This window comes from Bubalus kerabau, chromosome 11 (genome assembly GCF_029407905.1).
Source record: "Bubalus kerabau isolate K-KA32 ecotype Philippines breed swamp buffalo chromosome 11, PCC_UOA_SB_1v2, whole genome shotgun sequence".
Lineage (NCBI taxonomy): Eukaryota > Metazoa > Chordata > Mammalia > Artiodactyla > Bovidae > Bubalus > Bubalus kerabau.
Genome location: NC_073634.1, coordinates 22,514,049 through 22,541,644, shown reverse-complemented (window position 1 = coordinate 22,541,644; position 27,596 = coordinate 22,514,049). Strand labels below are relative to the sequence as shown.

Below are 27,596 nucleotides of genomic sequence, written 5' to 3'. Positions count from 1 at the left end.
ATTAAAATAATACATAAGTAAATAGAATGAAAATGGAAAATTACCATTACTCTTCATTTTTATTCCTACTCTTCTCACCACAGTTGGTAGTTTATCCTTTTAGGTCATTTTTTTTGAGTTATAAAAAATATATAGAATACATATATTTATGGAGACTTTTTTACATAAAAATAATAAATACATTTTATAAAGCTACTAAAAGTTATTTTGTGACTTAATTTTTTTTTACTCAACAGTGTATCATAATCTTTCCATATCTGTACAAATAGATCTGACACATTGTTTTTAACAACTGTATTGTACGCCAAAATACAGATATACAGCAATCATTTAACTATTTCCTGACTGATGGGCATTTATTTAGGCTGTTTTCAACCTTTTACATTTGTAGACATGTTATGTGTCTTCTTCCTTACCTGTGAGTCTAAAAACAAGTATTTCTGTGATAATCAATGATAGAGTCTTTGAAGTGAAATTGTTGACTAGGATGACAGGTGCAGTTTATAAAAACATAACAAAGTTTTTCCAAGGTGTGGAAGTAGAAGTCAATAGGGGAGTAACAGCTTCCTTTCAATTCCCGTTCTCTTCAATATCTCCTGCATCCAGTATTGTCACATTTTATTGAGGAAAGATTTATACACCATAAAATTCAGATCTTAAATGTCTGTATTTTTTTTTTTTAGTTCTGACAAAGGCATAGGTTCATGAAGCCTACAAGCCTATGAGAAGGTAGAACATTTTCCTCACCTTTAGACCCATTTCCAGTCGGTCATTCCTCTCCACTGCCCAGAGGAAACCAGTTCTCTGATTTCTATCACCATAGATTACTTTCCCCTGATCTTGAGCTTCATATGAATGGGATCACATTGTATGTACTCTTCTATATTTGATTATTTCACTCAAAGTAATGTCTGTTGGAGAACCTCTGCTGCTGCTAAGTCGCTTCAGTCGTGTCCGACTCTGTGCGACCCCATAGACGGCAGCCCACCAGGCTTCCCCATCCCTGGGATTCTCCAGGCAAGAACACTGGAGTGGGTTGCCATTTCCTTCTCCAGTGCATGAAAGTGAAAAGTGAAAGTGAAGTCACTCAGTCATGTCCGACTCAGTGACCCCATGGACTACAGCCTACCAGGCTCCTCCGTCCATGGGATTTTCCAGGCAAGAGTACTGGAGTGGGGTGCCATTGCCTTCTCCGGAGAACCTCTAGTGGTTGCTTATAAATAACAGCAGATTATTCCTTTTTGTGGCTGAATAGTATTCCATTGTATGACTATACCACAATTTGTTCATCCATTCTCCTGTTGATGGACATTTGGGTTGCTTCCAGTTGTGGAATATTATGAATGAAGCTGTGATAAACCTTTGCATGCAAGTGATTTACTGGGCGCTTCACCTAATGGTCTCATTTAACCCTGCAGTCAAACTCTGAGGTTCAAACTATTGCTATCTCCATTTTAGGCTTCAGATTATTCCACATTGATGGGTAGTGTATACAGGTGATTCAGCTATTTAGTGACAGAGATTTGATCCTGGGCAGTCAGGGCCTACATATCTTGCTAATAAATGCACATTGTTGTGTGTTATAAGACATTTTGGTTAGATAACTTTTTTGGCTTTAGAAGGCATGAATATTTATATCAGGTAAGTCACGAATATAAATTTTTTTTTTTTTCAGCTTTCTTGTGTGAAAGACTATGGAAATGAAGTGGACATCTATGCTTTGGGGCTGATTCTTGCAGAACTTCTTCATATATGTCCCACTTCTTTAGAAACAGGGAAGGTAAATACAATGTTACAGAAAGAATTAAGCAACAAAAATTATTGACCATCATATTCAAAGTACTGCTGCAGTTATTGACCTCACTTGAGGATGAACTGGAGCATGTTAGTGTTGACTGCAAATTAAATACGAATTTTTATCTCTTTCAAGTTTGGGCAACCAATACTTTTTCTTGAAGACCAAACCTTTGGTCTTCTTTGGAAGGTGTGTGCATCTCTGTCTGTAAAATTGTATCGATGGCTTGCTTTGCATAAGACCCTGTGCTGAGCTCTCCAAGGGTTATGAAAATGAGGAAGGCTGTTCTCAAGGAGCTTATATGTTACAAGGAAAGGTAACTTAAGAGAATGCTATGAATGTTATAGGAGAAGGCATGAAGTCTAATGGAAACAGCTAGGAGGGGGGCTTTGCCAGCTGCAGGGATTTAGGCTTCATGCAGGTGTTTAAATTGGGCTCTGAAGGATTGGTTGGCTTCCAATACTCCAATTTAGAGAGAAGGTGATGCCAGCGTGGAAAAGGATTGGGAAGAATATATTTGGGAATAGTTGTCAGTGTCATTTGTATTGGAGTATATAAGTCAAGGAAGTGGTTGACGGCCAGTGGTACTGGAAAGATATACTGGGATGAAATTAAAGCAAGAATATGAATTTCTTATGAAGACAGTGGGGGGGCCACCGAATGCTGCAGGCAACTGGATATCCTAGTCTGAAGGTCAGTAAGAGGGACTTGCCTGGAGTTGACAGCCTTCTCCCCTGTAAGGCAGGGATATTGAAAATACCTTGCAGAGGGCTCCAAAAAGGATGCAAGGAGATAATTCATATGATGCTCTTAAAACTTCAACATGCTGTAGTGATGAGGATGGTTCTTAAAGGGGGTGGTGGGGGAAGAGGATTCCCGCTTGCTTCTTGGCTGAGGAGATTTTTCTAAAAATCTAGAAATATCCTAGAATTCTGGTATCCCCAGTCTTTTGTGCTTCCTAAGTTTGTTTTTCTCCAAAGTGAATCATTTCCTAATAAACATATATATGTTTAATTTTTAGTTCTTTGACGATCTAAGGAGTGGCAAATTAGATGTATTTGACGACAAAGAAGTAAGCATTTAAAAATAATTGAATTTTGTTTATTGCAATGTTTTCTTTTCTAGAATTGACTCTTACTGTCATTACAGAAAGATCTTCTGGAGAAATTACTCTCAGTGGACCCCAAGAAACGACCTACCGCATCTGAGATACTGAAGACTTTGAAAGAGTGGAATAATGTTACAGAAAGAAGGAAACGAAACACATATTAGATACTTAAAAAAGTATCCTGCTTCTGATAATTCCATTTTCCTGTAACTGTCTAAAATCTGCTTGGGAATATTGATGGTATTTATCTTCTATTTTCATTTTTTCTCTTTAATTTTTTTTTTTTGCCACATTTGAAGAAAGATTTACATTTTTTCTTACTTTAGAAACATTCTTACATTTGACTTTACCGTGGATCATCTTCTTATTGTGAAAATACCAAAAGAACCCCTCAAATTTTCTTTTTAATACCAATCAGTGAATCAATTAATTAATGAATATTTATTAAATGCCTAATGTTTCTAGGCAAAAATAGTATCAGATCTATCTCTGTCTTAAATAGCTAATAATCTAGTTGGAGAATATGGTCACTTTTCACTTTCATGCATTGGAGAAGGAAATGGCAACCCACTCCAGTGTTCTTGCCTGGAGAATCCCATGGGTGGGGGATCCTGGTGGGCTGCCATCTCTGGGGTTGCACAGAGTCGGACACGACTGAAGTGACTTAGCAGCAGCAGCAAACTTAAATGTATATATCCTTTCCTGAAAAGCACTCAATTCCATTGCTACATACATACCAACAACAATGTTCATAGAAACCCTGTTCATAATAGCCAAAAAATAGGAAACAGTGCTAATGTGCACCAGAAGAAGAAAGGATACACAAGTTGTGTTATATTCACACACTGGAATACTGTATGTATAGGGTGAAATGAAGGGATTTCAGCTGAACACACTAACATGCCAGATCTCTCAGGAACATATGTTAAGGAAACAAAGCAGACTGCAGAAAATATACACAGAATGATTCCATTAATATAAAGTTAAAAGAACATGGTAAGTGGAATAAGTGTGAAATGAGTGTGTTTAGGTATCCAAACGAATGTGGTAAACAATACAGGGAAGGAAAGGAGTGAGAACTATTATTAGATTCTGATAGTGGTTTTCTCTGAGGAGGGACAAGGAGAGATTTCAGAGTAAACAGTTAATTTTTTTTTCTTACACTGCATGTTGAGTCCACTAGTGTTTACTGCATAATTCTTTTACTTCTCTTAAATACATTTTGTACATGTTATAACAGACACTTTAAAGAGATGATAATTGTGCTGTAAGACAATAGCTGAGCACAGAAAACAGTCAATCTGGAGGGGTGAGATCACATACAGAGGAACCAGGGCACAGGCTTAGAAGTGACATTCCTGTGAGACTTCCAAGTCTGTGAAGGATTGAGATGAATAGAGAGCACACCACGTGAGGAGCCTGGACGAAGGGCCTGGTATGCATCCTGGAAAAGATAGATTTGAGAAATTGGGTACACTAGTTTGGTTCCATGAATTGCTGTTGGGAACGTGCTTAGTTGCTCCGTTGTGTCCATCTCTTTGTGACCCCATGGACTGTAGCCCGCTAGGCTCCTCTGTCTGTGGAATCCTCTAGGCCAGAATACTGGAGTGGGTTGCCATTTCCTCACTCCAGAGGATCATACTGACCTAGGGATTGCACCCACGTTTCCTGCATCTCCTGCCTTGGCAGGCAGATTATTTACCGTATAGCCGCCTCGGCCAGAATATAATTAAGGCTGCATCTTGGAAGAACTTGAGGGTTACTTTAAGCTTTATAGTAACCAACTGCCTTCACAGGTGGCGCAGTGGTAAAGAATCTGCCTACCAAGGCAGGAGAAGCAGGAGAGGTGGGTGCGATCCCTGGGTGGGGAAGATCCCCTGAAGTGAGGAAATGGCAACCCACTCCAGTATTTTTGCCTGGAAAATTGCATGGACAGAGGAGTCTGGCGGGCTACAGTCCATGGGGTCCCAAAGAGTCGGGAGTAACTGAGCACACAGCAGCAACCAGCTATCATTCTAAAATCATCGTGTAATTTTATAATTTTTAAAATGAGCCAAGTTTAAGCTTAGCAGAAAAATCATAGTAATAGAAAATACTTTTGTCAAGATTTATAGCAATTTCTAAAAAGTATAATTGAAAGCAGTTAATATGGTCTTCAACTCCCAGTGCAGTATTTGATTAAGGCAAGGTTCATCAATGGATGCTAAAACTTTTGGTTGAAAAGGTATTGGGAAACAGAAGCCAAAAAAGGATGTAAATATAGTCCCATAGATGATATTACAAAGGGGAAGATGTATCTTTAAAATGAAAAGATCTTGTCACCATAATAACCAAGTAATTAAAGGTTCAGCATCACCAAAAGTGGAAGCACTTAACACCCCACCCCTCCTGATGTGATGTAAGAATTATAGACTGTCAGCTGTTTAGTTTTCTTGCCCACAGTGTTTAACTGGAAATTAATCATGAAATTAAATTAAAATGATTAGCCAAATCCTGATTGAAGTCACTGATAAGGTAATTAACTTGGGTTTCTCAAAAAGTCAGGACGAAAAAAAAAGTAGAGGAACTCTTCTAAATACAGAGAGACTAGAGATACCATGACCAAATGCAATGCTTGAATCTTGATTGTATCCTGGTATATACATACAAAAAAAGAAAAACCCAGGAAATAGCTATAAAAGACATTTTTGAGATAATTGAGAACATTTGAATATAGACTGCATATTAAATGAATTTATAGAATAATTTTTAATTTTCTTAGGTGTGATAATGATATTGATAATGATAATGATATTGTCATACTGGAAGATGTCTTACTTTTTCTTAGGCAGTGCATACAGAAATATTTAGAGGTGAAGTGGCTTGACATTTGCAACTTACAAATGTTCAGCAAAAATCAAGATGAACATAAATATGGGTATGTAGGTATACACTTAGTCGTTCAGTAGTATCTGACTCTGTGTGACCCTTTGGGCTGTAGCCCGCCAGGCTCCTCCATCCATGGGATTCAACAGGCAAGAATACTGGAGCGGGTTGCCATTTCCTCCTCCAGGGGATCTTCTCTATCCAAGGGACCAAACCTGTGTCTCCTGTATCTCCTGCATTGCAGGCAGATTCTTTACCTGCTGAGCCACTGGAGAAACACCTGTGTGTGTGTGTGTTTATAGAGAGAGACAGTGAGACAAAGAGAGAGGGAAGTGTGGCAAAATGTTAACAATGGAAAACTGATAAATCTAGGTGGAGGATATACAGTATTTCTTGTGTTATTCCTAGCGCTTTTCTGCAGATTTGAAATTTTTCTAGGAGGAGACAAATCTTTAAAAAAAAATAGTATTATCTGGATTTGTTGAATAAAGACAAACTCAAAATAAAAGCCAATGAATGTGGCAGATGAGTGAACATGGCTTTATTTTTACCTTCTCTCATTTTTTAAATTCAGGTATAATTGATTTGCAATATTATATTAGTTTCAAGTGTATAACATAGTGATTCGGTTCTTTTATATATCCTTCTCTCACTCAAATATTTCTCGACTACTGTGAAGTAAATATAGCATCCCTTAAAGGTTTATTTTAGCATGTATTTTCTCAGCCTTAAACTATCTAGTAAATAAAAAGTATCCTTTTAGTCAGAGGAGAAGAGGGGCAAAGACCAGGGACCTTATTTGCTAATTAAAACACATATGTGCAGAGATTTTCAAGAGCCATTTTAACCTAATTGCCTCACTAGAAACAGAACTTCTAGGAAATTTTTATTACAAAGAACACATTTCCTATTAAATTTGCACATATTTAACATAAATATATATAGATGTGTCATACTCAGCACATGTTATTTTTGTTAGTGGTATTTAATATAAATACACACATATACACATATGTATGAGTGTATGTGTGTCTGTGTGTATGCCAGCTATATAATATGTGGGATCCAAAGCAAAATGAAAATGTGAGGCCCTTATTCAAAAATTAACATGGGGACCTTATGCAGCCACACAGACTGCATGTCAGTGAAATCACACTTGTATGTATATACACGTGTATACACATGTATACATACTGCACATGTATGTATGGAATGGTTAGAAATCTAAAAACAAGCTTTTCCAAGACTCTGTTATCCAGTGTACCAACTTGAGAGATAAAGTCACAACATCTATTTCACACTTTCAGCATAGATTGAGGTTTTTGGCATGTTAATTTTTCATTATGAATATGGAATAATTTCAATATTTTCCATATTTATTTTTATAAGTTTTATGTTAAAACATAAAAGCAGAGACTAGAATAATGAAGCTCTGTGTACCCGGCTTCAACAATTATCAGTATTCTGCTTTTCTTGTTCTATTTACCACTTTATTTTGCTGGAGAATTTTAAAGTAAATCTCAGGTATTGTATCATTTCGCTTGTAAACACTTAAAGACGTATTTAAATTTTTTTTTTCTTTGTTTTTTTTGGCTATGCTGGGTCTTCTTTGCTTCCTGCAGGCTTTCTCTAGTTTTGGGTGCAGGGCTAATCTGTAGTTGTGGTGTGTGGGCTTCTCATTGCTCTGGCTTCTCGTGCTGTGGAACTTGGGCTCTAGAGCACGTGGGCTTCGGTAGTTGTGGTGCGTGGGCTCAGTTGTCCCACAGCATGTGAATCTTCTTGGACCAGGGATTGCGTCTGTTGCCTTCTGTACTGGCAGGCAGATTCTTAACCACTGCACTGCCAGGGAAGTCCTAAAGATGTATTTCTAACATAAGAGATATTTTAAGTTTTAACCAAACCTCGATATCACTGTTGCTCAACAAAATTAGTAAGATTTCTTTAATAATCAGACTGTATGGAGTTTTCCTATTTAAAAATATTTTTCGGCAGGTTTTTAAAATCAGGATCCAACATTGCATTTAGTTGGTAAATAAACTTTTACCAACTTTTACGCTATAACATTTACTCTATAGTATTACCCTGTTATAGAGTACTTTTGCTCTATAACATTACCCTGCTTTTTGTTTCTTGCCTCTTGCCTTTTATTTGAGGAAGGAACTAGGTCATATATCCTATAGAACTTCCTTCATTTAGGATTTGGCTGATGGTATCCCCATGGTGTTTAGTTAGATCTAGAAAATTGATTTGATTATGGTCTAAAGAATTTTTCCAAGAATACTCCCTAGATGATGCTGTAGTGTGTGTGTGTGTAGAGAGAGGAGTCTTCCTTATTTCTATGTGAAAATCAACATACAATGTGCATTTCTTATACATTGTGTTAGGGTATGATGCTGTATATTTTGCATCACTCCGGGAGGAGCATGATGTCTGACTGTTCCACTTTTGGTGATTTTGATAGGTGGTTTGTGGTGGTGTCTGGGTTGGGAAGATCCCCTGGAGGAGGGAAAGGCTGCCCACTCAGGGTTCTGGCCTGGAGAATCCCATGGACTGTATCCCACCAAGCATCTCTGTCTGTGGGATTTTCCAGGAAGGAATACTGGAGTGGGTTGCCATTTCCTTCTCCAGGGGCTCTTCCCAGCCCTGAGATTGAACCCATGTCTCCTGCATTGGCAGACAGATTCTTTACCACGGAGCCACCAGGGAAGCCCAAAAACTGAATGGAAAAGATGGGATTAATATTTATTAATTTTTAGGATGAGGTGGCACCCCAGCAACCTCCAAAGGTGACAAAGAGGTTTTTTGGCTTTTTTTTTTTTCTTTTTTTTTTGGGGGGGGGCAGGAATGTGATCCAACCTATACTTTGAAACTGTGTTTAGACTAGGTTGGAGCAGGCAAAGACTATTGAAAGGTCAGAAGTCCGAGAGGCTAAGCGGACCATAACAATGGGAGGGGACAGAACCAAGAGGAGCTGGCATCTAATTGGATGTGAGGATTTAGGTAATCAGAGAATACCTCCAGGTTGCTCTGATGGTGAGCACCAGAAGTATGATGCTGTTAAAGAAGGTCCAAGTCTCAATCACATTAACCCCTCCAGTGAGCCACACACAGCTGAGAGAGATTTTGTCTCACACTGTTCTCTACTGCAGTTTTTAGTTAGAATTTAAGCAACAGTGGAGCAATGGTTCCTGTGTCACCATGGTGAGGTGCGGCCCATTGAGGAGGTAAAATGCTGGATCTCGTTTGGAGATGTCGAGTTTGAGGTGCTGCCATAATATTCAAGAGTGAATGTAGAGCAGATCTAGGAAATGCAGGGGAAGAACTTGAAGGATGAGCTGGAATCATACACAAAAGAGATGTGGGTCTTATCCGGAAATAAGCCCTGGTGCTTAACTTTGAATCCAAGAGCTTGCCGAGGGAGAGTACATAGAGGAAAGGGCTCAGAAACAAAAGTATGCTGGGCATCTCCATTTAGATATTTACCCTTTATATCTAAATGTCAGTCCACTCCCTAACGTCTGTGAGTTTGCATCTGTGACCGTGAGCTACTCCAGTCCTGACGTTTCCTCAGAATGGTCACAGGGACAACAGTTGACAGGTGTACAGAGGCCCCACTACTGGCTTATACTAAATGCAGGAGAACCCAGGTCTCCCGCATTACGGGTGGATTCTTTACCACCTGAGCCACCAGGGAAGCCCATAACTGGCTTATAGGACTAAAATCCATGTAATGGGTAAAACTCCTGAGGCAAATCAGATATCTCAAATATGTGTGGCTCTTCAGGGGTCAATATGATTGAGACCTGTTTTAGTTTCCTAGAGCTGCTGTAACCAAATGACCACAAAATTGGCAGCTGAAAACAACACATATTTGTTTTCTTACAGTTCGGGAGGCCAGAGTTTCACTGGGCTCAAGTCAAAGTGTTGGCAGGGCTGTGCTCCTCTGGGCGCTCCCGTTTTGCATCCCATGTTCAGCGTTACCTGATTAAGTCCCAGCCACACAGGTCTGCTCAGGGTCACCTAAATAAGCTTTTGTGCTCAATGGCTCTTAGCTATGGTTTCCACCTAAAATTCCCTTCAATCTTTTTCTTTTTTTTTTGTAAAATAACAGCTTTATTGAGACATAATTTCACATACTCTAAAATTCACCCCATTTAAAGTATACAATTTAAAGTATACAGTGGTTAGTATATTCAGAGTCATGCAGCCATCACCACAATCGATTTCAAAACACTTTCGTCTCCCCAGAAAGAAACCCAGTACTTGTTAGCAGGCTTTCCTCATCTTCCCCTAATTCTCTGCAACCACTCATCCACTTTCAGTCTCCATAGACTTGCCTGCTTGGGACATTTCATTTACGTGGAATCATACAACACAATCATACAACATGTGATCATTTTCACTTAATGTTTTCAAGTGTCATCTATGATATAGCTTGGGTGGAAATTCCTTTCCCTTCTGTTGCCAAATAATATTCAACTACATGGATACATTAAATTTACCTATTCATCAGCTGATGGACATTTGGGTTTCTGTTTTCTGGCTATTATGAATACTGCTATGAATATTCGTGTCCAAGTTTTATGTGAACATATGTTTCCATTTCTCCTGGGTATATACCTGGGAGTAGAAACACGGGTCTTACTGTAACTCCTTCCTAGTGACTTTGGATATGAAAATGATGTTCAGAGCCCAAATTCAGTGTTGCTACCATAGTGTTTTACCATCTCCCATACAGAATGAAACCTCTCCCTAGTACTCCTAGTGCTTAGTACTTCAGTATGGTACTTATCAGTTTGCCTTGGCACTCAAGTTATTCCTGTGTGGGTGTCCTCCTCCTTGTAAATTTCTGGAAAGCAGGGACAGTTGATTTACCTTAAGGAAGCAAGTGTATTACCCTGCATAAAGCAGGAACTCTCTAAGTGCTTTTGAATTAGTAGGGAATAAAACTGCCAAGAATTTTATATGCCTGATCCTACAAAATGTGTCTGATATGAAATAATTGTTCATTGTAAAATTTCAACAATTAAATGTTGGTATATAACACTTGAAAGTGGGTAGGTAAACCAGTATTAAAATCTCTTTATTTTGAATTTTAGAAGCTTCAGTATTTTGAGTTGATAATGAGGAAAATCAAACATTTTAGAAATTCTAGATAGGACTTTGACAATAAACATAGTATTAACATAATATGGTCAAAAGTAAATGACAACCTGACCTGTTAAAATTTATGTTTCAAATGTCACTTATGTTCTAAAGCAAGTTTAAAAATTCTTTTTAGTATTTTGCACCCCTTGGTTTTCATTATTGTCTGGTTATGAAGTTGTAAAAGGCGTTTATGAATAAAAGTAAGCTTTTACTCATACTGAAAATCTGTAGTTTTCATTGGTGGTGGTAATGGAGGGATGTCTCCCACTCTCCAAGGCAGGCTGAGTGCTGGGCTCTGGCCTGGAAATGCAGACCCCAACTCTGGTGGACTCATGGGTGCCCTCACGGTTATTCCTATTCTTATGTTAATGAATATACTCACGAACATATTTAAAATACTCTAGGCCACCGGGCAGGTAGCTCCATAGCGCAAGGAGAAAAAATCCAGTTCCTAACTCCATTCTGTCTGAAAGAATCCACATGGCTTTGGATCTGACAGAACGAATGTCATTATGATGGCTAACATGACAGGCAAGCATGTGATTATAACTGCAAGAAGAAGATACACTCATGTTTTATCTGTTAATACAATGTTACTATTTTTTACATGAAAAAGGTAAATATCAAAACAGTATTGTCCAACTATATGTCCAGTGTTTTACATATGTATTTATATTCATAAAAATCATAATTCAGTTTCTAGATGAAGAACTGAGGCCCAGACATTGACTAGGTTTTCAAACTCTACTGCATGTTGGTATCAAGGATAGTGGTGCTCAGGCCAGAATGATCAATTATATAGACTCTCTGGAAGTATGATAATCTTTGTATTATCATTTTTTTAAAGCTCTCCAAGTTAAACTTGAGGACAAGTGAATTAGGTCATATTTGGTCAGAGGTTAATACAACTCATACTATTGATAACTTGGGTAAGTGTAGGTTAGCTCCTGCTATGTTCTCAAGTATGCTGTTTATAATAAGAGGCTGATCTCTTGCTCAGTGCTTCAGAAAGGTGTGCTATAAAACTATACAGGTAAGGTCACAACTTGATCCAAAGAACAGTTGTGCTCTGGTTTAACCTAGAGCACTAGTTCTTATCCACAGGTGATAATCAGACTCAGAACTTTAAAATAAATAGATACCTAGAAACAATCCTAGACTAGCTGAGTCAAGTCACTAAGGGTAGTTCCTGAGCGTGGGAACTTTAAAAAAAGTTCATGATTTTGATGCCCAAACTTACACGGACCTCTCTAGGAATATGCCACATGGTATGTTTTTAGCTGTATTTGGTTAAGTTATAGGGAAGCAGAATTCAGCTTAAGACAGAAAAATAACTTTAAAAATGACTTAGTGCTACCCAGCTCTTCTAAGGCAATGAGCTGTCTGCGGCTGGACAAATCAAGGTAGCGGCAGGATTACCACCTGCTGGGAATGTTGTCAAACGACTAAGAATTTGGATCACCTGATGTTTCAGGTTACTCCCAACTATTGTTTCTTTAGCCAAAACTTGCAATAGATACACACGTTGCCATGAAAACTCATGACTTTATGGAATATCATAATTACTCTGTCTCTAAAACTCATTAGAATTAAGTACTACTAATGGAACCTTGCCTCTGACATTACTCTCATTGAGGGGAATACTTTTCACCTCCTCCTCATGCTTGAATGCAGGGAAGGGAACCTCTTCTTGCTCCTTGGAAGGCAGAATTGTGGGAAGAAGTTCTGCGAGCCTGTATTCGTTCCTTCTCAACAGAGCTGTATCTCTCCTGATGCGTGGTTTTGGGAAAAGGAACTGAGGATGCATGCCTCTCCTCTGCCCCGAGGGCTGGCTCTCTCACCTTGACAGCTGAGATGGGCTCTATCCTTCCTCTGAGGCAAGGTCTGCAGTTCTCTCTAAGCAGGGAGATCTCACAGGGAGTGTGGCTGGAGAACAAGTCAAGTAGCTCTTCATTCCATTAGTAATAAAATTGATATTTTGATCTCAAACTCCCATGTCTTATTTCTCAATTTGTTCCAAAGTGAAGAAGGGAATAAGAGAGCTGGTGTCCTTAAACCCCATAAACGTCGTGACAGAGTCATGAACTGTAATTGCTGGTGTCTATAATACTTGTGCTCTGCAATGGCTTTCCATTATATGTTGAAGTTAGTAACCAATTATATTCTAAAGTACAAAGTACTTCTAATGTACAAAAAGAACAAAACATATGAAGTCCCCTTTCTTTACTGGCATCCAAATTTGGGAATTCTAACTGCCCAACTATCTATCTTTAGGAAACAAGAACATGTGCCAAGCTTCCACTTTATTGAGAATAATCTTAGTCATGATCTGCAGAAGTTGGTCCCGGACAATTTGAAGACAGGTCTTCGTTATCTGTAATTTATGTGAGGAAAAGAAACAGTTAATACAAATTGCACAGTAAACTTTTAGAAAATTGTTTCAGCATAACATGTATTTTGTAGTTGTGTCTGCTTCCTTACTCTGCTAAACAAACCAGGAAAAGATACAACAATAACCCCAAATTCTTCACTCTCAAGTACAAAGTCCTTAAGTTCAAGTCAACAAAGCTGGCTTGGGCAAGTGCTAGAAAAGAAAGCACTTGTGTCTTTAAGACATCTGACATGTTTTAACCGTTTCTTTCCTTACAATGAAAAAAAAATGGAGTGGATTTCAACATTCTGATTTTTATGGTTCACAGACAATATTCTACCTAAGTACAAAAAAATTAGTTCTAAAAATTCACTATATCTTTCTAGTAGCTGAAGAATTGTGGAAAAATGAAGCATGAAAAAATTTATCATCTTCAACTGAGTAAAAAATTCTTTCTTGTGAAATAGAAGACTGAAAAATTCCCTTCTGCACATTCAGTTTCTGAAAAGTTAAAAGCACCTTTAATTAACCCTCACTTCTTTCTCTACCCACTATTTCTTTAAAGCATTCATCCAACATTGCCCTTTGGATGGAATAAAAAGTTTCCATTGTCTATGGGAATTATGACTTTCATAAAAAAAAAAAATCAAAGCTGAAATCAAAGAGCATTTGTATCCAATAATTTTTAAAAGTATAAAGTATTTTCTTACCTTCATAGGCTGTTCCACACCAAATACAATACAGATGTTCTTCTCTTAAATAACTAGTCAGTATTTGTAATTTTTCCAGTACCTAGGTATAGGTAGGATACAAGCACATTAATGGTTCACATTGAACAGAATTTTTGTTTTTAGGTCTCTTGGATTATGCTGAATTACCCCAAGGCCATAAATCTTCTGCTACCTTCTGTCAAGGGTGGAATATATTAGAACATGCCCCAGTTTACTAGCTGCCCTATTTCACTTCTGTCAGACACAACACAGACCACTGGTTAACATTTCAACAATAGATCGTGGCTGGCTCTATTAAAATCAGCATCCTTTAAAGACCCCTCCTATTAATAGTTCCAAAGAATCTGGGTGAAACTGTCTCACTCTGCCATGAGAGTTCTCATCAATGGTTTCCCAGTTAGGTGGAACATAGATTTTTCAAATTGTGAATGTTTCCTACACCCTCTTTTATACAAGTAACCATAGAAATGTGTATTCTTTTCTTGAAAACGCTCTACTTACTCTGAATTGTGTTTTTTGACTTTCTTTTGTTTGTGGGTGAGTTGGGGGGAGGAGGTACTCAGAATTACTTCCAGAGGGTCAATAGGAAACAAGGTAGAAATCAACATAATTTACATTTGCAGCTTATACATCATCCAAACTGAGGTGAGAGGAGTAAACTGAAGCTAAAAGGGCCATTTACATGAAGTTTTGATTTGGGGTTAATAAACCTGTAATGTAGTAGTTCTCAACTAGGAGTGATTTTTTTTTCCCTCAGGTGAAAATTTAGCAATATCTGGAGACATAAGGAAGCCTTCTTCAGTGATCAAAGCAAAGAAATAGAGAAAAACAATAGAATGGGAAAGACTAGAGATCTCTTCAAGAAAATTAGAGATACCAAGGGAACATTTCACACAAAGGTGGGCACAATAAAGGACAGAAACAGTATGGACTTAACAGAAGCAGAAGATATTAAGAAGAGGTGGCAAGAATACACAGAACTATACAAAAAAGATCTTTGTGACCCAGGTAACCACAATGGTGTGATCACTCACCTAGAGCCGGACATCCTGGAATGTGAAGTCAAGTGGGCCTTAGGAAGCATCACTATAAACAAAGCCAGTGGAGGTGATAGAATTCCAGTTGAGCTCTTTCAAATCCTAAAAGATGATTCTGTAGAAGTGCTCCACTCCATATGCCAGCAAATTTGGAAAACTTGGCAGTGGCCATAGGACTGGAAAATGTTGGTTTTCATTCCAATCCCAAAGAAAGGCAATGTCAAAGAAGATTCAAACTACCGCACAATTGCACTCATCTCACACGCTAGCAAAGTAATGCTCAAAATTCTCCAAGCCAGGCTTCAACAGTACATGAACCATGAACTTCCAGATGTTCAAGCCAGATTTAGAAAAGGCAGAGGAACCAGAGATCAAATTGCCAACATCTGTTGGATCACTGAAAAAGGAAGAGAGTTCCAGAAAAACATCTATTTCTGCTTTACTGACTATACCAAAGCCTTAGACTGTGTGGATCACAACAAACTGTGGAAAATTCTTAAAGAGATGGGAATACCAGACCACCTGACCTGCCTCCTGAGAAATATTTATGCAGGCCAAGAAGCAACAGTTAGAACTGGACATGGAACTACAGACTGGTTCCAAATTGGGAAAGGAGTATGTTAAGGCTGTATATTGTCACACTGCTTATTTAACTTATATGCAGAGTACATCATGAGAAACGCTGGATTGGATGCACAAGCTGGAATCACAATTGCCAGGAGAAATATCAATAACCTCAGATATGCAGAGGACACCACCCTTATGGCAGAAAGCAAAGAAAAACTAAAGAGCCTGTTGATGAAAGTGAAAGAAGAGAGTGGAAAAGCTGGCTTAAAACTCAACATTCAGAAAACTAAGATCATGGCATCTGGTCCCATCACTTCATGGCAAATAGATGGGGAAACAATGGAAACAGTGAGAGACTTTATTTTGGGGGGCTCCAAAATCACTGCAGATGGTGACTGCAGCCATGAAATTAAAAGACGCTTGCTCCTTGGAAGAAAAGCTATGACCAACCTAGACAGCATATTAAAAAGCAGAGACATTACTTTGCCAACTAAGGTCCGTCTAGTCAAAGCTGTGGTTTTTCCAGTAGCTGTGTATGGATGTGAGAGTTGGACTATAAAGAAAGCTGAGCATCGAAGAATTGGTGCTTTTGAACTGTGGTGTTGGAGAAGACTCTTGAGAGTCCCTTGGACTCCAAGGAGATCCAACCAGTCCATCCTAAAGGAAATCTGTCCTGAATATTCATTGGAGGGACTGATGCTGAAGCTGAAACTCCAATACTCTGGTCACCTGATGCAAAGAACTGACTCATTTGAAAATACCCTGATGCTGGGAAAGATTGAGGGCAGGAGAAGAAGGGGACGACGGAGGATGAGATGGTTGGATGGCATCACCAACTCTATGGACATGAGTTTGAGTAAACTCTGAGAGTTAGTGATGGACAGGGAAGCCTGGTGTACTGCAGTCCATGAGGTCGCAAAGAGTCGGACATGACTGAGCGACTGAACTCAACTGGAGACTTTTTGGTTGTCACAAGGGGGATGTGCCACAGATGCTCTGAAATAACTTACAATGTACAGAACAGCCCCACAACAAACAATTACTCAGTTCAAAATGTTAATTGTGCCAAGGCTGAGACACCCAGCTTAAGGAACTGGTGCCAAAACATACATTTAATGTGGCTGATTCATGTTGGTGCCTGGCAGAGGCTAATACAATATTATAAAGCAATTATCCTCCACACAAAAAAAAAACCAAACAAACCATACACTTAAATCTTCACTCTTATATTCATCTTCATCTTGTTCTTTTTCTTCCTCTGTCTCTTCTTCAGTTTCCTCTTCAGGTCTCAACCAGTACCATGCCTCCCTGGGAACTTGAATATTCTGAAAATGCAGAATTATTCCCAATTAAACAAAGCTAAACATAAAGATTATCACAAGTTTGTTCATGTCAACATGAATTCACTCTTTCAACTAAATATTTACTGCTTTAAGTTCCACACCATGGAACAGTGCATGTGAGTTCAGTTGCTCAGTTGTGTCTGACTCTGACCCCAGGCTCTTCTGTCCGTAGTATTTTCCAGCTTAGAATACTAAAGTGGGTTACCATTTCCTTCTCCAGCAGATCTTCCTGACCCAGGAATCAAACCTGAGTCTCCTGTGTCTCCTGCATTGGCGGATTCTTTACCACTGAGCCACCTGGGAAGCCCTGTACTATGAAACTATAGGGATGCAAAGCCCAGTTAGAGTACTGCCTCCCAACTGCTGACAATCTAGTAGGGAAAAGAAGCTATGGGGATAAGTAGCTTAATGCGTATAAAATGATACATATAGCTAAGAAATCTTAAGTATCATGACATATATTCAAAATAACGTGCTATGGAAATACTGAAAAGTGAGAGATTGCTTCCAGCGACCTATTTACATATAAGGGAAATTTTAGAAACATTTTTGAGACTTTAAATGAAGTCACTTTATTTTGCTGGTAGGTGAACCATCAAAATAAAAAAATTAAAGAAAAATCAAATCAAAAATTAAATTTTGAGAACTACTGAAATCTGAAATAGCATTCTACATGATTTTACTAGTTACAGACATGGAAGTTACTGAATATGGACTGAAAATAGGCTATTCTGATTAGCCAAACATTCAGGTGAACAGAATTTCCACACGTAATAGTTATGAGTAATCAATATTCAAATAAATGGAGAACAGTTAAGTGAAAAATGGTATTTAATGCTTAAAGATCATTCAGACTATGTTCCTGCAGTGAACAAGTCATTATTGTGCATACCAGTTATCACAGATCAACAGTGCATCTGAAAGTTTTAACGGGCAGATACACTAAGCTTGGAGTTCTCTCTCTCTCTTTAAAAATAAAAGTATGGGACATTCCTGGTGGTCCAGTGGTTAAGACTCCACACTTGCAATGCAGAGGGCACTAGTTTGATCCCTGGTCACACATGCTGTGTGGCGACGCCAAAAAAAAAAAAAAAATACACAGTAAATCATACTGGGTGCCAAAACACTTCACCAAACTGAAAGCAGGTAAAAGGCTTACCTTCTGAGTATCCAATTGTTGACAGGCTCTCTGACTTCTTCTAAGATCTCCTTCTAGCTTCATTTCGTCTTGCTTATTTTTAAGTCGAATTCTAATTCAAAGAAAAAAATAGTACACTAGAGGTCTGTGCTCTCTTTATCCAAGTTAAATGCCCAAATGCCAGGAAATATACCACAATAAAGGAACGATGAAACTACACACAGCTCAATTACCGAAACTGTTCTGCTGCTCTTTCTTCAGCTTGGCTTTTCATGTGAATCTTTCTTCTGTAGCTTTCCAATTTTTCCTCTGCTTTCCGTTTTAATAATGTCTCATGACCAATGCCACTTTTCCCTGCTCAAACAGGAAACACTGATGAGAAACTTACTGACTTTGTATGTCAAAATGTGACAACTTAAATTTTTTTTTTCTGGCCATGCCTTGCAGCTGGCAGGATCTCAGTTTCCCAACCAGGAATTTAACCCAGGTCCTTGGCAGTAAAAGCATGGAGTCCTAACCACTGGACTGCCAGGGAATTACCTAAATACTTACAAATTAAATGCAATTCTAACTTTAGTAAAATCACTCAAAATCATTTGATAAGAAGGACAGGAGAAAACACTGGAGTTTTTTTTTAATCCAAATTCACAATTTGATTTTCACAAAGATTATCAGTCTGATCTAAAAAGATGTCAATGCTATACACATTTTTTTCAAATTGGGAAATAAGTATCAAGAGTCATGCTTTTATATAAATATGATGAACAAATAAAAAATATATATTTTTCTCTTTAATTCATCCAATTATTAAGAAAAACATTTAGTGGATAAATCAGGACACTTTTAGGACATTCAACAGATAAAAATAGCTTTGTATTTTTAATGGTTACAACAATTTTCCCGTTACTTTTATGATTTAAATTTTATTTTATACTCATTAAAATTTACTTTTATTTTTAGTTTAAAAGGTCTAGGAGTTTAAGAAACATTTTACATTATAAGAACTGTAATACTACCACCATAAAAAACTATTAAACAAGTATATGTGCTATATTTAAGAATAAGTTGTTATTACCAGCAAACAGCTGCAATAGTAATTACACACCTGTTTTGACATTGAGAGGAATTGGTTCAACAATACCATCTCCTAAAAAAAAAGAGAACAAGACACAAATTACTTTAGAAATTCTTCCTCAAACTATTGGTAGATGCAGTATGCAACTTTACAATGTTCTATACATATCCCTTCGAGTTTCAGTGATACTCAAAATTGGAACTGAACATCAATACTCTATAATCAACTACTTCCCTTGGCCTTCAACTACTACGTCCTCAATAAAGCTGATGGACAGCCTCCAGTGCCACCTAAACGTAGGAATTTTCATTGATATATATACAAGAGGGTGGCAGCCTTAAGAGAGAGCAAAGCCTTGCTAGGGAAGTCAAAGCAATGACAATAAAGGAGAGAAGAAGAGAAAAACAGCTTACAGAAGATACTACGTATATGAGCTCTATCTCTTAATAAGCAATCTCATTCCTAAAACAGAGGTGCGAACTGAGCTTCTCCAGCTGAGGGGTCACCCAGGCAGCAGCCGCACATACAGAGCAAGCAGGCCAGAGTCCTGCCATCATCTCTAGTGCTGCTCCCCTGTCCTTTGGGCCACTGAACTTTGCTTTCTTTAAGATATTTTTGATGTGGGTCATTTTCTAAAGTCTTTGTTTTGGTGTTTTTGCCACTCGGCATGTGGGATCTCAGCTTTCTGAACAGGGATCGAACCCACCCCACTCTGCATTGGAAGGTGAAGTCCCAACTACTGGACCACTAGGGAAGCCTCCCTTTCTTTTTTAAAGAAACATTGATTTATCTATTTGGCTGTGCTAGGTCTTAGTTGCAGCTTGCAGTGATCTAGTTCCCTGACTGGGGATTGAAGCTGGGCCCCATGTATCGGGAGCAGAGTGTTAGCCACTGAACCACCAGAGAATGCCCGGGGCCACTGCACTTCTTAACCCTTCTCTTGTCATCATTCTTAGCTGCTGCCTCTAAGGCAAGCCTCATCCATCCCACTCCTTCAGGGCCAAGCTGGGCTGCTAAGCAGCTCTGGATGGCATAAGTCTGAAGTGGCTGTGGGAAGATGGAAGTTCTCCATAAGCTTGCCAGCACACAAGAGACCAGGAAGCTTAAGTTGTTTCAATTTCTGTGTAGATGGACAGAGAGGAAAGAGTCATCACTGGTCCCCATCAATAAGTTACCATTTGGTGGTTAAGAACACCTGTTCATTTCTGGCTCTGACTCACCGCTCTTGCCAAGGGCCTGACCGCTTTTATACCCCATTTTCTGAAGCAAAGCAAACCCTTTGTTTTCGCAGCCGAGTGCGTTCTTCAACCCCATGTCACGTCTCTCTTGTTCTTCTTCTTTTATACTCTTTTGTCTGTTTTTCAGATTCGCTTCCTGTCTCTTTTCTTCTTTTCGACGGGCTTCCCGGATCTGCCTCAGCATTGGCAAGCCTGGTCTGATGTCTTCTCTGAAGAATGAGGGAAAAGGTTATTTCAGACTAGTACATGGAAGTTTCCCATAACTTTGCCACTTACTCACTTGACACTACTTAATATTTCAGTGCCACCTTTAGGAGCATCTCTGTTATCACCACTATTAGAACATAACCAATGTCCTGTGAGAATGGCTGTTTTGGTAAAAACGATGAGGGCTGGTATTACATGGTAAGAAACAAAATGTAGTTGAAAAAATAAGAAATAGTAAGACCAATTTTTCTAGGAGGTTGGCAATAATAAAAGGCAACTCTCAAAAGTAGATACAAGAGGTGAAAAGACGAAATAAAGGAAAACAGTAAAATGTCCTTGGTAGCGTGGAAGAAAAAGAATTGACTGCCAAAGTAAAATGCTTAGCATTAGAAGTATCTTTGTATCATAGACATGTAGGAAATGTTCTCATGAAGCAGTAAGATGAAATTTCCAACCTCGCCTTTAAAATCAATGGCATTGCTTAAAAATCTCCAATTCCTTAATGTCTTACACATATCATTATATGGGGCGTGCACATTTACTTACTGGACATTAATGAAGGAATCAGACATATAGTCCTCCTCTTCTGCCATGTTCAACTTCATATGACGGCAAAAGTATCTACAAAGCAAACAGGATGAAGTAACAATTTTTTTTTTAAGAGGCAGATTTAAGGTTTTATCTCAAACCCCAACATGACCACCTACTAGATGTGTGCAATCTTGAAAACATTACTGTACCTTCTTCTACCATCAATTTTTTAAATTTATTTTTAATTGAAGGATAACTGCCTTACAATGTTGTGTTGGTTTCTGCCATATGACAACATGAATCAGCCATCAGTATACATATGTCCCCTCCTTCTTGAACCTCCCTCCCAACTGCCCTCACTCTATCCCTCCAGGTTGTCAGAGAGCACTGTGTTGAGCTCCCTGTGTTATACAGCAGCTTCCTACTAGCTACCTATTTCACATATGGTGTGCATGCATGAATGCTATGTCACTTCAGTTGTGTCAGACTCTTTGTGAACCTATGGATTACAGCCCGCCAGGTTCCTCTGTCCATGTGATTCTCCAGGCAAGAACACTGGAGTGGGTTGCCATGCCCTCCTCCAGGGGATCTTCCCGACCCAGGAATAGAACTTGCTTCTCTTACGTTCCCTGCATTGGCAGGTGGGTTCTCTACCACTAGCACTACCTGGGAAATCCTTTACATGTGGTAACAACTACTAATTTTCAGTTTACCAAAATGGAAATAAACTTCGTGCATCCTCAGCTGTGACCTTTCTCTAGAACCCTACTCCATATTCAAGAGCTCCTTTGACATCTTTCTGGGTTGAGCCCTCAAACTCAACAATCCAAACAACTCATTCTCTCCCCAACCCCGATTGCCTTTATCTCTGTATTTGCAAATTAATGTCGCCACTATCTCCCCCTTCCCGACCTCTTATAAACCTCTGTCCACTCTTCTTCCACATGATCCCTCATGGGCATTTTTTTCTTATAGTTGCGACCACTACTTTAGTTCAGGCATTTCTTTCTCACCTGAACTGTCACAACTGCTTCCTAATTGGTCTTGTTGCCTTTGGCCTCTCCTCTTCCAATCCACAGAGGTCCTCTATGACCTCTCCAAAGTGGTTTTTTTTTTTTTGTAAATATAAGTCAGGGCATGTTACTTGCTGGTTTCAAATCCTTCAGCAAACTTTCCCCTGTGGGCAGTGGAGGAACCATCACTTTCACATGTTGGCAGGAGAGATCCCCCATAATCTGACCTCTGACTCTTTTTCAGGATTCATTACTCATGCCACATGGTCTCATTTGTCCTCTGAACACACTGCAGACAATTCATTCCACCTAGGCCTAGGCTACCCGCCTTTACAAAGGCCTGTCTTGACCACTCCAGGTCTCTCTCCACAGCACTTCATGTTCAAGCTGTTCATTGGTAACTAGATATAGTTAACACTTCACTTATATGGAAACACTTTTGAGGATAGTTTTAGCCAAAATAGTTAAAATCATGTAATAATTAGCCCTTAAAGGGATAAAATAATTATCCAGAAAAGTGTACTTCAAACTTTCCTGTGTATATGAATTGCCCTGGGATTTTCTCGGGGCTTCCCTGGTAGCTCAGCAGTAAAGAGTCCGCCTGCGACGCAGGAGCCGCAGGGAGACATGGGTTCAATCCCTGGGTTGGAAAGATCCCCTGGAAAAGGGCATGGCGACTCACTCCAGTATTCTTGCCTGGAGAATCCCCATGGAGAGAAGAGCCTGGTAGGCTACAGTCAGTCCACAGGTCGCAAAGAGTCACAAAGAGTCGACTGAAGCGACTTTTAGCATGCAGGATGTTTCTCAAAATGCGGAGTCTGATTCTGAGCTCGAGTCCAAGGCTCTGCATTTCTAACAGGCTCCCAGGTGCTGTCAATGCTTCTGGTGCAGTTGCTGGATGCAAAAGGGAGTCACTTGCTGCAGTGCACACATGCTGTTTCGGCCTGTTCATCATCCCTCCTTTCGAAACTTAGCCCTCTGCCTTCCTTGTGGTTCTACTGGAGGGTAGCAATTAGTACTCCCTGAGGCATAAGGTGGCCAGTTATAGTACCCTATCCTAGTAAGAGGGGAGGAGATGACCTAAACAGGGCAAATAAGCATCTCTTTCCTTGTTGTTGTTATTCAGTTGCTCAGCTGTGTCCGACTCTTTGAGACCCCATGGACTGCAGCACACCAGGCTTCCCTGTCCTTCACCATCTCCTGGAGTTTGCTCAAACTCATGTCCATTGAGTTGGTGATGCCATCCAACTGTTTCGTCCTCTGCCTCCCTCTTCTTCTCCTGTCCTTAATCTTTCCCAGAATCATGGTCTTTTTCAATGAGTCGGCTCTGCGCATCAGGCGGCTATAGTATTAGAGCTTCAGCTTCAGCATCATTTCTTCTAATTAATATTTAGGGTTGATTTCCTGGTTTGATCTCCTTGCAGTCCAAGGAATCCTCAAGGGTCTTCTTCAGCATAACAGTTTGAAAGCATCAATTCTTCAGCGCTCAGCCTTCTTCATGGTCCAACTTTCACATTCATACATGACTACTGGAAAAACCATAGCTTTCACTACATGGACCTTAGTCGGCAAAGTGTGTCTCTGCTTTTTAATACACTGTCTAGATTTGTCAATGGCACACCACTCCAGTACTCTTGCCTGGAAAATCCCATGGGCGGAGGAGCCTGTTAGGCTGCAGTCCATGGGGTCGCAAAGAGTCGGACACGACTGAGCGACTTCACTTTCACTTTTCACTTTCATGCACTGGAGAAGGAAATGGCAACCCACTCTAGTGTTCTTGCCTGGAGAATCCCAGGGATGGGGGAGCCTGGTGAGCTGCCGTCTATGGAGTCACACAGAGTCGGACCCGACTGAAGTGACTTAGCAGTAGCAGCAACAGATTTGTCATAGCTTTTCTTCTAAGGAGCAAGTGTCTTTTAATTTCAGGCTGCAGTCACTGTCCACAGTGATTTTAGAGCCCAAGAAAATGAAATCTGTCACTGTTTCCATTGTTTCCTCATCTATTTGCCATGAAGTGATGGGACTAGATGTCATGATCTTAGTTTTTTCAATATAGGTTTAAACCAGCTTTTTCACTCTTTCCTTAATGATACTTATACATGGATTGTGGTGGGAAAGAATTCTCTTTGTTGGGATTTCTGAACTGGAAGTATGTGAAGCTGGGCTGCGGATGGCTGTCTTTATACATTATATACTGCATTTGTGGTAATTCACCCAGTGTTTCTAAAGCTCAGATTCTTTATTGATAGTAATAGTATTTTTACACATAATGATTTCAGTTCAGTTCAGTCACTCAGTTGTGTCCAACTCTTTGTGACCCCATGGACTGCGGCATGCCAGGCTTCCCTGTCCATCACCAACTCCCAGAGTTTACTCAAACTCATGTCCATTGTGTTGGTGATGCCATCCAACCATCTCATCCTCTGTGGTCCCCTTCTCCTCCTGCCTTCAATCTTTCCCAGCATCAGGGTCTTTTCCAATGAGTCAGTTCTTCGCATCAGGTGGCCAGAGTATTGGAGTTTCAGCTTCAATATCAGTCCTTCCAATGAATATCAGGACTGATTTCTTTTAGGATGGACTGGATCTCCTTGCTGTCCAAGGGACTCTCAAGAGTCTTCTCCAACACCACAGTTCAAAAGCATCAGTTCTTCAGCACTCAGCTTTCCTTATAGTCTGACTCTCACATCCATACATGACTATTGGAAGAACCATAGCTTTAACTACACAGACCTTTGTTGGTAAAGTAATGTCTCTGCTTTTTAATATGCTGTCTAGGTTGGTCATAGCTTTTCTTCCAAGGAGCAAGCGTTTTTTAATTTCATGGATACAGTCACTATCTGCAGTGATTTTGGTGCCTCCCCAAATAATCTCTCACTGTTTCCATTGTTTCCCCATCTATTTGCCATGAAGTGATGGGACCAGATGCCATGATCTTAGTTTTCTGAATGTTGAGTTTTAAGCCAACTTTTTCATTCTCCTCTTTGACTTTCATCAAGAGGCTCTTAAGTTTTTCTTCGCTTTCTGCAATAAGGGTGGTGTCATCTGCATTTAGTTCAGTCGCCAGTCAAGTCCGACTCTTTGCGACCCCATGGACTGCAGCACACCAGGCCTCCCTGTTCATCACCAACTCCTGGAGTTTACTCAAACTCACGCCCATTGAGTTGGTGATGCCATCCAACCATCTCATCCTCTGTCGTCCCCTTCTCCTCCTGCCTTCAATCTTTCCAAGCATTAGGGTCTTTTCAAATGAGTCAGGTGTTTGCATCAGGTGGCCAATCTGTTATCTGAGGTTATTAATATTTCTCCTGGAAATCTTGATTCCAGCTTGTGCTTCATCTAGCCCGACATTTCGTATCATGTACTCTGCTTATAAGCTAAATAAGCAGGGTGAAAATATACAGCCTTGACATACTCCTTTCCCAATTTGGAACCAGTGTGTTGTTCCATGTCCAGTTCTAACTGTTGCTTCTTGACCTGTATACACATTTCTCAGGAGGCAGGTCAGATGGTCTGGTATTCCCATCTCTTTAAGAATTTTCCACAGTTTGTTGTGACCCACACAGTCAAAGGCTTTGGTGTAGTCAATAAAACACCTACCTAATATATCAAACATTTTCATTCTATTTAATTACCATTAACGACTTCCCTGGTGGTCTAGTGGTTAAGCCTCTGTGCTCCCAATGCAGGGGTATGGGTTAAATCCTTGTCAAGGAACTAGATCCCCCGTGCTACAACTAAGTAGTGCAGCCCTACAAATAAATAGATAAAAATAACAAGAAATATTAATTACCATTAACAGCTCTGTAAGATAGGTACAATTGTGCTGTGCTTAGTCGCTCAGTCATGTCTGACTCTCTGTGACCCCATGAACTGTAGCCTGCCAGGTACAGTTAGCCCTGCTTTAATTAAGACTCAGTATAGGTAAATAATTTGCTTAATACCACACACACACACAAACCATGTCTCAGAGCTGTTTCTACTGCAAATAGGATAAGGGACCTATTTAGCTCTAAAGGGCTATGCAGACAAGAATAGGGGTTATAGGTCATTTAAGCCCCCTTTTTTGGGTACAGTATGTTTCCCAGCATCATCTATTCCCATGAAGCATAAGGATAAACTTCACAAGGTGATAATCCAGACAGAATGACAGTGGCTAGACAGCAATGGATTTCCCTGGTAGCTCAGATGGTAAAGTGTCTGCCTACAATGTGGGAGACCCGGGTTCGATGGAAGACATTAATGGAAGTGATGAGAAATCATCGGATTCTGGGTATATTCTGAAGATAGGGATAATGGGATTGGAGGTGGCATGTGAAAGATTGATGCCAAGGGTGACCCTAAGGCTTTTAGTTTGAATATCTGGAAGAATGGAGTTACCAGTTCTTGGAAATGGTCAGATTACAGTATCAGGTTTTGTTTTTGTTTGTTTTCTGGCAGAGAGCAGGCGGGAGGTGTCAACAAGAGTGCTGCTTCACCCCTGTGTTCATAGCAGCTCTTCACAATAGCCAAGATGTGGAAATAACCTCAATGTCTGCTGACAGATGAATGGATAGAGAAATGGATAAAGAACAAAACAATGCCATTTGCAGCAACATGGATGCAACTAGAAATAACCATTCTAAGTGAAGCAAGTCAGAAGGAGAAAGACAAATACCATATGATATATGTGGAACCTAAAATATGACACAAATGAACCTATTTATGAAATAGAGACAGAATCATGGACATAGAGAAAATATACTGGTGGTTGCCAAAGGGAGGAGGTAGGAAGACTCCCTCTTGGTATGGATTGGTAGTTTGGGAGTAGTACATTCAAACAGAATGTATAAACAACACCACCTTACTGTATAACACAGGGAATTACAGTCAAAAATTTGTGATAAGCCATAATGGAAAAGAATATGGAAATATATATATGTCTGTATAAATGAGCCATTTTGCTGTACAGCAGTGGCTGTACATTACAATACACAACATTGTAATTCAAACATACTTTTAAAAAAAAGTGATGCTTCGTATGTAGAGTCTCATTACACATTCAAGTGAAGAGATGGACTAAGTAGCTGGATGCACAGAAGAAAGATGACAAGAAACGCCTCAGTCTCAAACACTCGCTGCAGGGACCGCCGATCCCTTCCCTCCTGGCGCCCCTCCTAGCTGCAATCGTCCCACAAACTTGATCACTCGTGGGTGGGAATATAGGAGATGGTGTCATGGCTAGATACAGCCAGTGTACAGATCACCACTCTTTATCACTCGACAGGCGCCCACAGCCCCTTACCTGGAAGCTCTACTCGCCCCAGGCCAGCTCTAGAGAGCGCTTGCAGCGCAGACACACACCAACCTAAGGACCTCCCGGCCTCGGCTCGCTCCTGAGTTTCCGAAAACAGGACCAATTGGAAACCTACGGCAGGCGGGGCTTGGCGGGC

General features: G+C 39.8%; 2 protein-coding genes across 6 annotated transcripts in view; one reads left to right on the top strand and one right to left on the bottom strand.

The window, feature by feature from the left end:
• EIF2AK2 (eukaryotic translation initiation factor 2 alpha kinase 2) overlaps positions 1 to 6,290 on the top strand; it is a 37,266-nt gene extending 30,976 nt beyond the window's left edge. For both annotated transcript variants that reach the window (XM_055539812.1, XM_055539811.1), the window contains exons 14-16: positions 1,676 to 1,780; positions 2,817 to 2,867; positions 2,945 to 6,290. In XM_055539812.1, coding sequence (XP_055395787.1) covers positions 1,676 to 1,780; positions 2,817 to 2,867; positions 2,945 to 3,067 — 279 coding nt within the window. In that variant the 3' untranslated portion in view covers positions 3,068 to 6,290. The remainder of the gene's footprint in view (positions 1 to 1,675; positions 1,781 to 2,816; positions 2,868 to 2,944) is intronic.
• A 6,393-nt stretch (positions 6,291 to 12,683) lies between these two features.
• On the bottom strand, positions 12,684 to 27,596 carry GPATCH11 (G-patch domain containing 11). Of its 4 annotated transcripts, none has more exons than XM_055539814.1 (10): positions 27,449 to 27,570; positions 25,765 to 25,916; positions 21,170 to 21,244; positions 20,399 to 20,625; positions 19,209 to 19,250; positions 18,337 to 18,457; positions 18,125 to 18,215; positions 16,831 to 16,947; positions 13,998 to 14,079; positions 12,684 to 13,290 (listed from the first exon to the last, which is right to left on the bottom strand). In XM_055539814.1, the coding sequence occupies exons 3-10, from the start codon at positions 21,226 to 21,228 to the stop codon at positions 13,235 to 13,237; spliced, it is 795 nt and encodes a 264-aa protein (XP_055395789.1). In that variant the 5' UTR covers positions 21,229 to 21,244; positions 25,765 to 25,916; positions 27,449 to 27,570; the 3' UTR covers positions 12,684 to 13,234. The 4 variants fall into 4 exon arrangements, with proteins under 4 accessions (XP_055395789.1, XP_055395790.1, XP_055395788.1 ...); XM_055539815.1 differs by having other exon boundaries at positions 25,800 to 25,916; XM_055539813.1 differs by lacking the exon at positions 25,765 to 25,916 and having other exon boundaries at positions 27,449 to 27,596.

Bases quoted from the DNA above. Each gene is read 5' to 3' on its own strand.
- GPATCH11 (XM_055539813.1), bottom strand. From the start codon at position 21,228: ATGAAGTTGAACATGGCAGAAGAGGAGGACTATATGTCTGATTCCTTC. The intron at 16,948-18,124 runs GTAAGCCTTTTA...CTGCATTTTCAG, and splicing joins AACAATTGGATACTCAGAAG to AATATTCAAGTTCCCAGGGA. The intron at 13,291-13,997 runs GTAAGAAAATAC...CATAAATTACAG, and splicing joins GTGTGGAACAGCCTATGAAG to ATAACGAAGACCTGTCTTCA.